Here is an 11,227-nt window from a genome sequence, read left to right on the forward strand (position 1 = left end):
CTAGATTTCTACCCCTTCTGAATCTAAGAGGGCTGGAAGGGCTGCCTTATACCCTTTGAAATAGTTAGGATCATCCCAGTTGGAGATGAGGAAATGGGCTCAGAGAGGTAAAGTAACTTGCCCAAGGTCACAAAGCAGGTATGGAACAACTTAGCCATCAGCTCTCTCCCTCTGTCATACGCAGAGCACGGGCCACGAAGAGGTCAGTTACTTGACTGCCTGAAGCAGCCCTGGTGGAAGGGAGTTAGCAAGGTCCTCTCTCCGGGGTGTGGCAGGGGATGAAGGGCCTTGTAAGCTTTTTTTTTTTTTTTTTTTTAAGCACACCTTGATGGTAATTAGGCAGCAACCTGGTCTGAACAAGTTCAAGAGCTGAGAAATCCTCCCTTCCAAGGACAAAGTCAGCATCATTTAAAAACCAGAGCTCTATTCTTCCCAAAAGAGAAAGAAAGTTTTAGCTAATATGGTATATTAATATTAAGCAGTTTGGGGGATGAAGGATCCAGAGGGAGGGCCTCTGCCCAAGATAACCTCTTTCTAAACAAGAAACCTCACTGCAAGTTTCCACTGCCTGCTTGCCAGACATGGAGCACACATCAGCCAGCCCATAAATCTGGTTCCCGCTGAAAGCAGGCATTCTGATCTTAACCAAAATCATCTGATGTGGGGGATTGTTTTGGGGATGTTTTGCTTTAAATTCCAGAATACCACACATTTGTTTTCCATTGTGTATGCCTCACTAAGATGCCTGGCGACCACACACACACACACACACACACACACACACACACACACACTCACTCTTGTTTATATACTTTAGCCATGTGGACCAGCTAGCTCTCATTCCATCTGTGGGACCGGTTACCACTTGCCTGCATGGCCCTGAGTGGTGGGAGATGCCCCTTTGTTTAGCCTTTGAAGCCATGCCATGTGGTGTGTGGATTGGCAGTGTTGGCAACAGGCACACCCAGCTCTGCTCAGTGAAATGGCCCTCCTTCCCCATCATGGGGCATTCTGATCCCAAAGCCAGGGGAGGAATGGGGCCGAAGGTCTCCAACTGCTGTGTCCAACCTATCATCCATCCCATCCCTTTGCCATGATCTCTGCCTTCATTTTGGGTCTCTTAATTATAGCTGCCATTTGCACACACGGGATTCAGTTTATATGCAAATTTTGCAGATAAACACACTATAGTTCTGTAAATGTGTTTTCTCTTCCTTATGAATTTATTTTTATTTTTTTTAAAAGATTTTATTTGTTTATTTGACACAGAGCGAGAGAGAGAGAGAGAGAGAGAGAGAGAGCAGAAGCACAAGCAGGGGGAGTGGTAGAGGGAGAAGCAGGCTGCCCGCCAAGCAGGGAGCCCGATGTGGGGCTCGATCCCAGGACCCTGAGATCATGACCTGAGCTGAAGGCAGAGGCTTTAACCCACTGAGCCACCCAGGAGCCCCTCCTTATGATTTTCTTAATACTATTTTCATTTCTCTTGATTATTTTAAGAATGCAGCATATAATACATACACAGAGTATGTGCTAACAGTATCTTACTGTTATCCGTAAGGCTTCTGATCAACAGTAGGCTATTAGTAGTAAAGTTTCGGGAAGGCAAATGTTCGAAAGAGATTTCTGACTGCACGGTGTTGGTGTCCCTAAACCCCGTAATGTTCAAGGGTTAACGGTATGCTCCTGGCCAGCTGGCCTGTAACTCTTGCTCTCCCCACACCCTGCCTGCAGCTCTTCACCTGTACTCTTTAATTTTCACAACAGACCCACCAAGTAGGTAACGTTTACTTTCATTTTTTAGCTGAGAAAACCTGGGCACAGAAGCAGCTCGTCAGAGATACCATAGCAAATAAGCGGCTGAGCAAGAACTTGAACCCCGGAGAGTCTGACTGCAAAGCCCAGATTCTCAATTGTTCTGCAGAACTGTCTTCTTGATCAGTGTCTTTAATTTCAGAGCCAGAATTTTTCACTTTTGTCCTGTCTCCCTCCCAGCCATAGCTGATTGCATTTCAAAAGTGCACCTTATATCCTTAACGGGTCTCAGGGGAGCCTACTTGAACTAGCAGAAGGTCCTACCTTCTCAGGACAGGAAGGCACCTGCCTCAGCCACCTGGCCTGGAGGCATCACCTGACCCTGGTCTTTCTCTGAAGCCGGCTACCCGAAGAACAGAGTTCAGAGAGAGAGAGAGAGAGAATGCGCTTCGTCCTGCTGGTCTGTGGCCCGAGAACTTCATCTATGCCCTTGTTGTACTGGCCAGAAAGTTGGTGTGGACACAGCACTGCTCTGGGAAACAGATTCCCCAGAGTCACCTGGTGTGTCCTCTTCTTATCCCAGCTTTGCTACTGTGGCAAGTCTTGCAGTGCAGACACGGTTACGGCTGCCCACTGGCCACGGTCCTCGCATCCCCTATAGGAATGGCCCCAAGGGGAGGCCCAGAACCTCTGCCCTTCCCCCACAGCACCATCCTGCCACCAAAGGGCACGAGCGGGCATGACCACAGGTCTGTGTTACGGCCCTGGCTTTGGGGTCCTGGGAGGCACCGGCCCCAGGAGGAGGATAATGCCAGCTTCTCATCCTCACGGGCTCTCCCCAGCACTGGGCGAGAAGCTAATTTCTACTTGAAATAAGCTTTCTGGGTCTCTTAAGGGTTATCTGTCTTAGGGAGTCAGAGCTACTAGAATATGGTGGGAATGGGAGAAAGGAAAGAGGTTCTCAGGCTGGCAGAAAGAAAACTTTAGAAAGCCCAAGCGTAACAGTAACGTATTTAAATCCACAGCGTATTTAATTCCCGTATCACGGGACTTCACACCGCATCGTGGGGAGCAGGAGAGACAGTCTTAGGGGGAAGGGACAAGAGACAAGTTTCTTGTCTCTACGGACTGGAGCAGAGGGGCTATTGTGGGGGTGAGGGGGCCTGCTGCCCACTAGAGGGGGGCACTGATGTGAGCTGGGCATGAAAAATGGCACACTGCAACTGCTCACCTAGACGGGAAGAAGGGATGTTGATTTGAACCTGTGAATAATTCTGTCTTAGTCCGTTTGGGCGGCTATAACCAATGACCATCGGTCAGGCAGTTTAACAACAAAAATTGTTTCTTACTGTCCTGGAGGCTGGGAAGTCCGAGATCAAGACCCCAAAGACTTGGTGTCTGGTGGGGAACTGTTTCCTGGTTCACAGAGGGCTGTCTTCTTGCTATAATCTCAGATGGTGGATGGGAGGGGGCACGCTCTGGGGCCTCTTCTTTTATAAGGGCACTCACCCCATTCATGAGAGCTCCAATCGCACGACCTCATCACCCCTAAAAGCCCACCTCCAAATACCATTACACTGGGTTTTAGGATTAAACATATGAATTTTGGGGGAACACAAACATTCTAGTCTATAGCAAACTATCTTTTAAAAACACCAAACTTCTACTGACTTGAAAAGCAAGAACTCATAAGTATGATTTTGCTGATCTTTTTTTTTTTTTAAGATTTTATTTATTTATTTGTCATGGGGTGGGGGAGGGAGTACAAGCAGAGGGATCAGCAGGCAGAGGGAGAAGCAGGCTCCCCAGTGAGCAAGGAGCCAGGTATGGGACTCAATCCCATGACCCTGGGAGCTGAAGGCTCCCGACTGAGCCAACTAGGTGTCCGTCCCTTTGCTGATCTTTCTGTATAAAGTTTTAATACATCAGGTTTTCATTTATCATGCTATTGCTTCAATCAATGTAGGCTTAAAGATAAAACTAGAACGCTATAGAAACCTGTTTTGAATTCAGTAAAACTGTCTGATTTACTTTATCATATTTTTAAAGTCCCAGTCAAGGGTCTTCTGCTATGATCCATGTGTTGTGCTGTTTTTATACTTGGACACTGAAAAGCAGCTTATACTGGGAACACAAGCAAGGGGCTGGGACGCCTGGGTGGCTCAGCTGGTTGGGCCACTGCCTTCGGCTCAGGTCATGGTCCCGGGGTCCTGGGATCGAGTTCCGCATCGGGTTCCTTGCTCGGCGGGGAGCCTGCTTCTCTCGCTGCCTCTGCCTGCCTCTCTGCCTGCTTGTGTGTACTCTCTCTCTTTCTCTCTCTCTGGCAAATAAATAAAATCTTAAAAAAAAAAATTTTTTTTTTTTTAAAAGAAGCAAGGGGCTGAGTCCTGAGCAATTTGGAGGCGAGGGCTTAGTAGAAGTCACGGGCCATTGGCCTGCCTGGCCTGAGAGGTGTTCACTGGAACCCGGAATGTACATTGAACACAACAGTAACAGGATTAAGCTTTGAAGGGTGACTTTCCTTCAGCAAGAGCCAGCAAGAGTCACTGTTTCAGCATCCCTGTACAGTGGCTGGCAAGAGGACTGAACAAGAAGGACCTTTAAAATCCAGATTTCTGATTTTTTTTCTCCAAGTCCATAGTCCCCACACCTCTCTACCCAGGGATCTTTGCCAGAATCAAATGAATCTAGGCCCCTCTCAGTCAGAGGGGTTCACCCTCCTCTGATATTCAACCAAACTGAATATCATCTCCCCAGGAGTCCAAATCTCCGAACACCCCCCACCCCACCCCCGCACTCCTTCCTTTCCAAAGCCTTCAAGGGCAAGGCCGGGGAAGGCTGGCTGTATCAGTCTCCATTTGACGGGAAGGAGGTGGAGGGAAACAGAGAACTCAGTTCTTCCTAAACAAATACAAATCACCTGAACCAAGGGAAAAACTAACCCAAGAAGCAAAACTTGGCGAGAAGCTCATAAAGTCGGATTCTTCCTGTGGATCAGAAATACAGAACACTCATTAAATTAATCGAGAGTCAAAGCCACTCCTTGGGCAATGATTAAGCTGAGAGTCAGAGCAAGTATGGGTGGGGAGGCTGGCTCTCCAGTCCAGGCTGCTCTTGATCTTTGGGGAACTCACGCTTTCTCAAGTCACCCCGGATTCCCCCACACAGTCCCTGGGTGGTGGCAAGGCAACCTCCGGCTCATGGCTGAAGCATGGGATTCAGAACAGAGAAGAGGTTGCTTGGAAACCAAGACAGGAGAAAAACCAGTATGAGGCATTCATTGGCCTCCAGGAAAGAAAAAGTAAAAAAAAAAAAAAAAAAAAAAAAATGCAAAAGCATTTTTCTGGAGGTGGGTCTCTGATTTTGTGGAATTCCCTAAAAAGGTTAAGGTCCATGAGCCTAGGACAATGGCACACAGTACTTAAAAACGATTCAGAATGAAGGACTTTTTGGGGGTGGCGGTGGTGGTTGGGATGGGGGGGCGGACAGGAGTTGGAATTACCGGATGGATGTAATTATTATAAAATTATCTCATCTGGAGATAGGATGCTGCTTTCCACAGCTGCATGCCATCACTTGATGGAAAATGAAAATGTCCCTGGACCAGCATTACTTTTTCCACAGAATGAAACAGGCAAGTGAGCTGCAGTCAGACTTCAAAACATAAATTTAAAAAAAAGTGTATTGTTAAGATTAGCCCTTCTGGTCTCCTGAATTCCCTCAGTTGCAAAGGACATTTCCGAGTAGTTGAGAACATCGGGCTCTTGCCCAGAGTTTCAAAACCCCAGAATAAGTAAGTCACTGCTTTTTCGTTTGGAAGAGATGGAAAGAGGTTTCTGCAGGGCTTTGGTTGAAAAGAACTGTGGCGGGCCCAGAGGCAATCCCACTGACTCCCCCACTCCCCTCCCCCGGATCGGGGAGTGGGGGAAGCTGAACAGAAACTTGCACCCCCTCAAACTTCACTCTCTTCTCCCCAGCTGGACACAGGTCTGCCAAGAATATTTGTCTACCAAGGAGACAATAGGCCACAGAAGCCATGATGACCCATGACCTCAGGTCCATAACCCTTACCTACAGCCAGGCACACCCAGCAAAGAACTGTCAAGGCTTAGGTTCTTCAGAAGAAAAGGCGCTTTTGCCAGTTTGAGGTATATTATTAAGTTGCAAACTGTGTGACCCAAAGCCACACCTCCTCATAAAATTGAATCGAACCGGAAAACAAGCACGCAAATCAAACATGGGACACCCAGCACTGAGTCTAACAGGAAGATTCCACATCTAATACAAAAGGGTGTGAGAACGCTGACTTGTGACGTTTGAAGCCACAGAAGACTCATTTAGCAGAGTTGGTTAGGTGTCCTGGCAAGGACGGCCCTTCATGGGCTGCTTATTCAAGTGGTTCCAAATCCTCAAACCTCTTCCTTTGAGTACAGAAGAGTCAGGTCTGGAACAGTGCCATGGGCCACTCTGAAAGGACAGGGGTAGCGTCTGTGTAGAGGAATCCCCCTGCCCCCCAAAATCAGAAATCAGAGCTTTGCTGTTGACAACCACTGCAGGGAAAAGTGAGGGGCAAGCCGTCAAGATTCCGGGCAGGGGAGAGGTCCTCTTTTTCTTAGCAGATGCAGACACCTGGCCTCCTCTCACCTCTCCCCAAACCTGCCAGCCTCAGTACAGACACCGCCAGCTTTACCAGAGCTCCCCGCTGTCTGTGTGCCAAAGGTGGGGAGCCATTTCAGGCAAGCGTCCCAGCTGCTCGCTCAGCCCGATGCTGAAGGCCAACAGCTTCTGGGGGAAGCAGCAAGTGGGGTGGGAGGGGCTTTTGCCCCTGTCTACACTGCTAGGTCTGTACACTGCCAGGCCCAGAAGTCTGAGGTCTTAGGGTTTCTCTGCCGTGTAGTTTATTTTCAGAATTGGGGCCGCCCCACAGTCAAATGTGGAGCCACACATGAGATGGAGTGGGTGTCCTGGAGCAGGAATCATGGAGGTGGGGTGGATCACGAGGCTGGCCGTGATGCAGGAAGTCGGAAGGAAGAGGGGGGGGGATGTGTGGAGTGTGGATGCCTGCCTACATCCCTGGTTTCAATTTCCACACTTCTTGGGGAAGGGCTCCTACCCTCCCCATGGCCTCAATCTACTTTCTCAACTCTGGAGTAATAGCGGCTTTGGTTGGAAGTTTACTGGGTCTGGCGCTAAGCTATGCCAAGGGCAGCCCATACGTTCTCTCATTTAACCCACGGCAACTCCTTGACGTAGACACCAGCTCCGTCTGCTGATGGCGGGGGAGGGCTGAATGTGCCATGCGCCAACCAGTGGGCAGGACTACCACGGATTGCTGAGTGCCAGGAAAACAAAGAACCCCTAAACAGAGGGGCCCTACCCAGGGCAACAGAAGGAAATGTGAGGTCAACGGAAAAGAGACCAAGAATCAGGCCTCCGAGGGAAAGACCCAATTGTAAAAAATTGTAAAACCCATTGGTTTTACAGATGAGCAAACTGAGGTCTGGAACACAAAAGCCACTTCCCAGGGTGTCAAAGTGACCTGAAGACAGAACTAGACTAATACCCAGGTCCCCGTCCAGATTTCCACTGTTTTTTTTTTGGGGGGGCGGTGGCAGGTGGTTAGGCAAGACGCCCCAGAGGAAAATATAGAAACAACTGAGAGTCAAGAAGTTAGGGTTGTGGGGTTGTTGGACGAACAGACTGGTTGCTGGTCTGGCTGTGAGCATCAGAGGCCCTACTCAGGGAGGGTGGGCTCAGCTGTCACTGGGGTTTCAAGGGGCCGAGGCCGGCGCAGCCGTGTACCATCTCCCCACCCCGATCATCCCACTGCTTCTCTCTCTGGGTCGCTGCTAGGCCACCCCTCCCAGCATCCTTTGTTCATGAGGTGTTGCTGGCTCCTGGCCTCACACTCCTGTTTTCCAAGGCCCGCACCAGATCCCAAATGCCAAGTTTAAAAATTCCTGGTCTCAAGAGAGAAAGGTAACCGGCGCCATCATTACAATCTGAGCCATTCCCTTTAAAGGTATCTATGAGAGCTTGTTTCTGTCTGGCTGGGCATGGCAGCAGGTTGGGGTGGAAAGCAGACTGCACTTTAAGCCAACCAGACGTGGCTTTAAACTTACTCCTGATGCTATCCTGCCACGTGACCCTGGATAAGTCACTTAACCTCTCCGGAGACTAGTTTCCTGATCACTGGTACCACGGGGATAATGCTTCCTGCTCTGGCTTCTCTCATGGGACCTGGAAAAGGCCTTTGCAGACTGCCCCAGTGGATCCTGATACTCCTTTATTCTAGCATCTCTTCAGGGACTTTAATACAGGCCTACCGAACAATCGTTAATTCAGAAAAATGTGGCTTTCCCGTGCTGTCCCCCTCCCCCAAGTCCATTACCAGGTCCCCCTGTTGGTTTCCTGATGGAGACAGAAGAGGATGGGACTTAAGTCCGGGACCCAGGGCTTATGGTATTGATTCGGTCTCCGGGATCCTGGGCCAATCACCCCACCCCTCTCTGGTTCTCTGCTTTCTCACTGTGAATATCAGGGCTGGACTGGATAATCACCAAAGTCATTCTTAATTGTGGACCCAAACATTTCCAGATTCAGTCCTATCTGTTTCAGACGACGTGGCTGACCAGCAGCGCCTGGGCCAGGTAGGGGCAGCTCTGAATATGGGTGGGGTGGTACAGGCTGGAGACAATGAGACTGAGCAGGTATCGAGGAGCACTGGAGCCTCTCATCAGGCTCCTGCAGGAGCCACATGGCAGGGGGTATGTGTTTGTGTGTGTGTGTGTGTGTGTGTGTGTGTGTGTGTGTTTAATGAAGGCACATGGCAGTCTGTGGTTCCTTCCTGGCCCAAACCCCTGATGCAGCCGAGGGAGATAACTGAGGACTAAGCAACAGGATGGCAGGGGAGATTGTGCTGGGGAGGGGAGAGGAAGACTCCCCAAGGACAGGGGTGGGGTGGGGCGGGGCTAGCCAGCCTTCTCACATTCTTTTCTGGTGCCAGAGGTTGGTGAGAGGAGGAAGCCCAGCCTGGGAGCCAGCTGGCTGGCTGCTGGGGGCTGGTGGGAACACAGGGAGGAAGAGTGCCCACTGCTGGGTGGGGTGGTCTCCCTAAAACAGGCCAAGTGTTGGACAGGGGTACATCTATGTGGCATCCTCACTAGAATATGTGTTGTGTATGGCAGGTCAGACTCTTAGCATCGGCTCAGGAGAGAGGATTAAAATCTCAAGAGGTTTGCCCCAAGGTTCGTGGGGACCCCGGTGACCAGCTCCAGGGGAACAGGTACAGTATATTTTTTGCAACAAGGCTCTGGTGGCATGCCTGTTTCTACAGCCGTCTCTCTAGTGGTACAGGGACTGCCTTTCCAAACTCCTTCCTTAACTGCAAAGGAGCAAATGCCATCCATCTGTGTGCAAGGCATGGGGGCCTCAGACTCAGGACACAAAGGTTCCCTTTTCCTTGCTTCTTTCCGTCTCTGGGTGGTCCCTTAATCCCCCAAGAGAAGGTGCCTGCCTCAGGCTTTCCAGGTGCAGAAAGGCTGAGTGCGGCTAGCAGTGGGTGTCATGCAGCTCCCCAGCCCGGTGTCCTATCCAGGTGAACCACTGTCCGTGGCCCCGCCCAGCCACTGGGTGGGCTGGCACAGGGGTGTAGGCCAGGCTGGAGGACCCAGGCTAGCAGTAGGCGGAGGGCACCTGATCTTCCCCCGGAAATGGGGAAACACAGGACTAAAAGCGCCAACAGGCATTTGCCCCACCTCTCCCCAACTCTCCCAGAGTTCTCTCCAGTTCAGATACTTATCGCCGTTGGGGGGGGGGGGGGAAATCAAGACAAGCTAGTCTTTCAGGTAGTTTCGGGGGAGTTCCGACTTTCTCACGGCGGGCTCAGAATAAAGCCTGCAGGCACCTCCTCGAGGGTGGAGGGGGTCTCCTACTCTCACTCAGGGACGCGGTCCCAGTCCTCCCTCCCTCTCCCTTTCCAGTGTAAAAGTGTCAACAGCTCTGGGCTGAGCTCTCCTCGCCCCACTGAAGTCCTCAGAGCGCCCGCATCTCCCCCCACCCCCTTCTCGCGGCCCCGGCCACTTGTGAGACCCCACCCAGATCGCGAACCGTACTGCCCGCCACAGTTGTCCTTGGCCAGAGCCTGAAGTTCCCAGAAGAAGGGTGCTCCGTTTCTCCCAGCCGCCTTCCCCTCCGGCATTCGGAGGGGCTGGGGGAGGGGAGGGAGCAGACGCGAACCCCACCCCAAACCCTCGGCGAAAAAGAGGGCTAGGGCCGGTCTCCCCGCCCCAGCTCCCTAGGGCCCCCCGCGCTCCGCTGCCCGGCTCGGGTTCGGATGAGCCCCTACGATCGTGCCCGCCCCGCTCGTCTCCGGACCCGGTCGAGGAGCCAGCTGGCGGCCGCGGTGCCCTGTCTCCTCCCGCCCGGAGTCCACCCGGCGCGGGGAGTGCCAGTTACCGGCAGCCCCGACCGCGGACAGGGTCCCCGGGATGAACAGGTGGCTCCGGAGAGGAGCGCGCGGCGGTTGGCGCTCACTCACCCAGAAGATGAAGTTAAATCCGAAGAGCAGGTATTTGATGCACTTGGTGCCTCCTTTGACCGGCATGGTGCGGGCTAGACTGGCCTGGGCCGGACCGGTGTGGAACTGGGGGCGCGCGCGGCCGGGACGAGGGTTAGCAGACTTGGGACCGGGGCTTCGGCGGCTGCGGGCTGGCCTCCGGGCTGCACTTTTAAAAAGTGCCACTCCTTACTGAGCCTGGTGGCTGCGGTGCGCATGTGCCGTGGACCCCGCCCCCGGCGGACCAGGCCCCTGGCCCCACCTGCCCCGCCCACGCCCCGAGGCCGGCTCCCGCCCGGCTTCCGGGGGGACTGGGGCTCAGCGGTCTGGGAGCCCGCACTGCCCTTTCCTCTCTTTCCTCCGGGCACAGCCCTCTCGCTCACCTTCGTTGGCCTGACCCTCCTTCCCGCCGCCGACCTCCCCCTTTCCTCTCAACAGCCCCGGGATCATTCCAGACTGCTCGCTCCCCTCCTCCCCTCCGCTTTTACCTAAGAGTTCTGTGGAAGCCTTGCCCTGAAGTTCTCGCTTTGTTGATTCTGATCTCCCTGCCTGAGCCCTCTGCTACGGGAGACCTTTCTCGGGTCGTTGGGGGTTGGGGTTGGGATCCAGTCCCCTTACTCCAGGCGGCTGCCCGCCGACCGAAGGCTCTTCTTGCTCTGGGCTCCATTTGAAGGGCAGCTGCCGGGCTTTATTTCTCCTGGAGGCGGCTCCTTGCAAACTTTCGTTCACGGAATACACTCTTTACTGGGCACCTCGCTCTGAGGAACAGGAATTAGCAACTGGCAGTCCAGGCGGCAAGAGAGGATGGAGGGTTATGGGAGTAATTTTCAAATATGGTTCCTGAACAGTAATATGGCTGAGGAAGTCGAGGGGTCCTGCCGTGCTTCCTGGTCTTGGGGTTCAGATGCCCTGAGAGAA

General features: G+C 52.4%; 1 protein-coding gene across 1 annotated transcript in view; it reads right to left on the reverse strand.

Moving 5' to 3' along the window:
- CD9 (CD9 molecule) overlaps nt 1-10,677 on the reverse strand; it is a 33,088-nt gene extending 22,411 nt beyond the window's left edge. The window contains exon 1 of the mRNA XM_080812275.1: nt 10,292-10,677. Coding sequence (XP_080668401.1) covers nt 10,292-10,357 — 66 coding nt within the window. The 5' untranslated portion in view covers nt 10,358-10,677. The remainder of the gene's footprint in view (nt 1-10,291) is intronic.
- Nucleotides 10,678-11,227: the final 550 nt, after the last annotated feature.

The sequence above is a fragment of the Martes martes genome (genome assembly GCF_963455335.1).
Source record: "Martes martes genome assembly, chromosome: 8".
NCBI classification, from domain to species: domain Eukaryota; kingdom Metazoa; phylum Chordata; class Mammalia; order Carnivora; family Mustelidae; genus Martes; species Martes martes.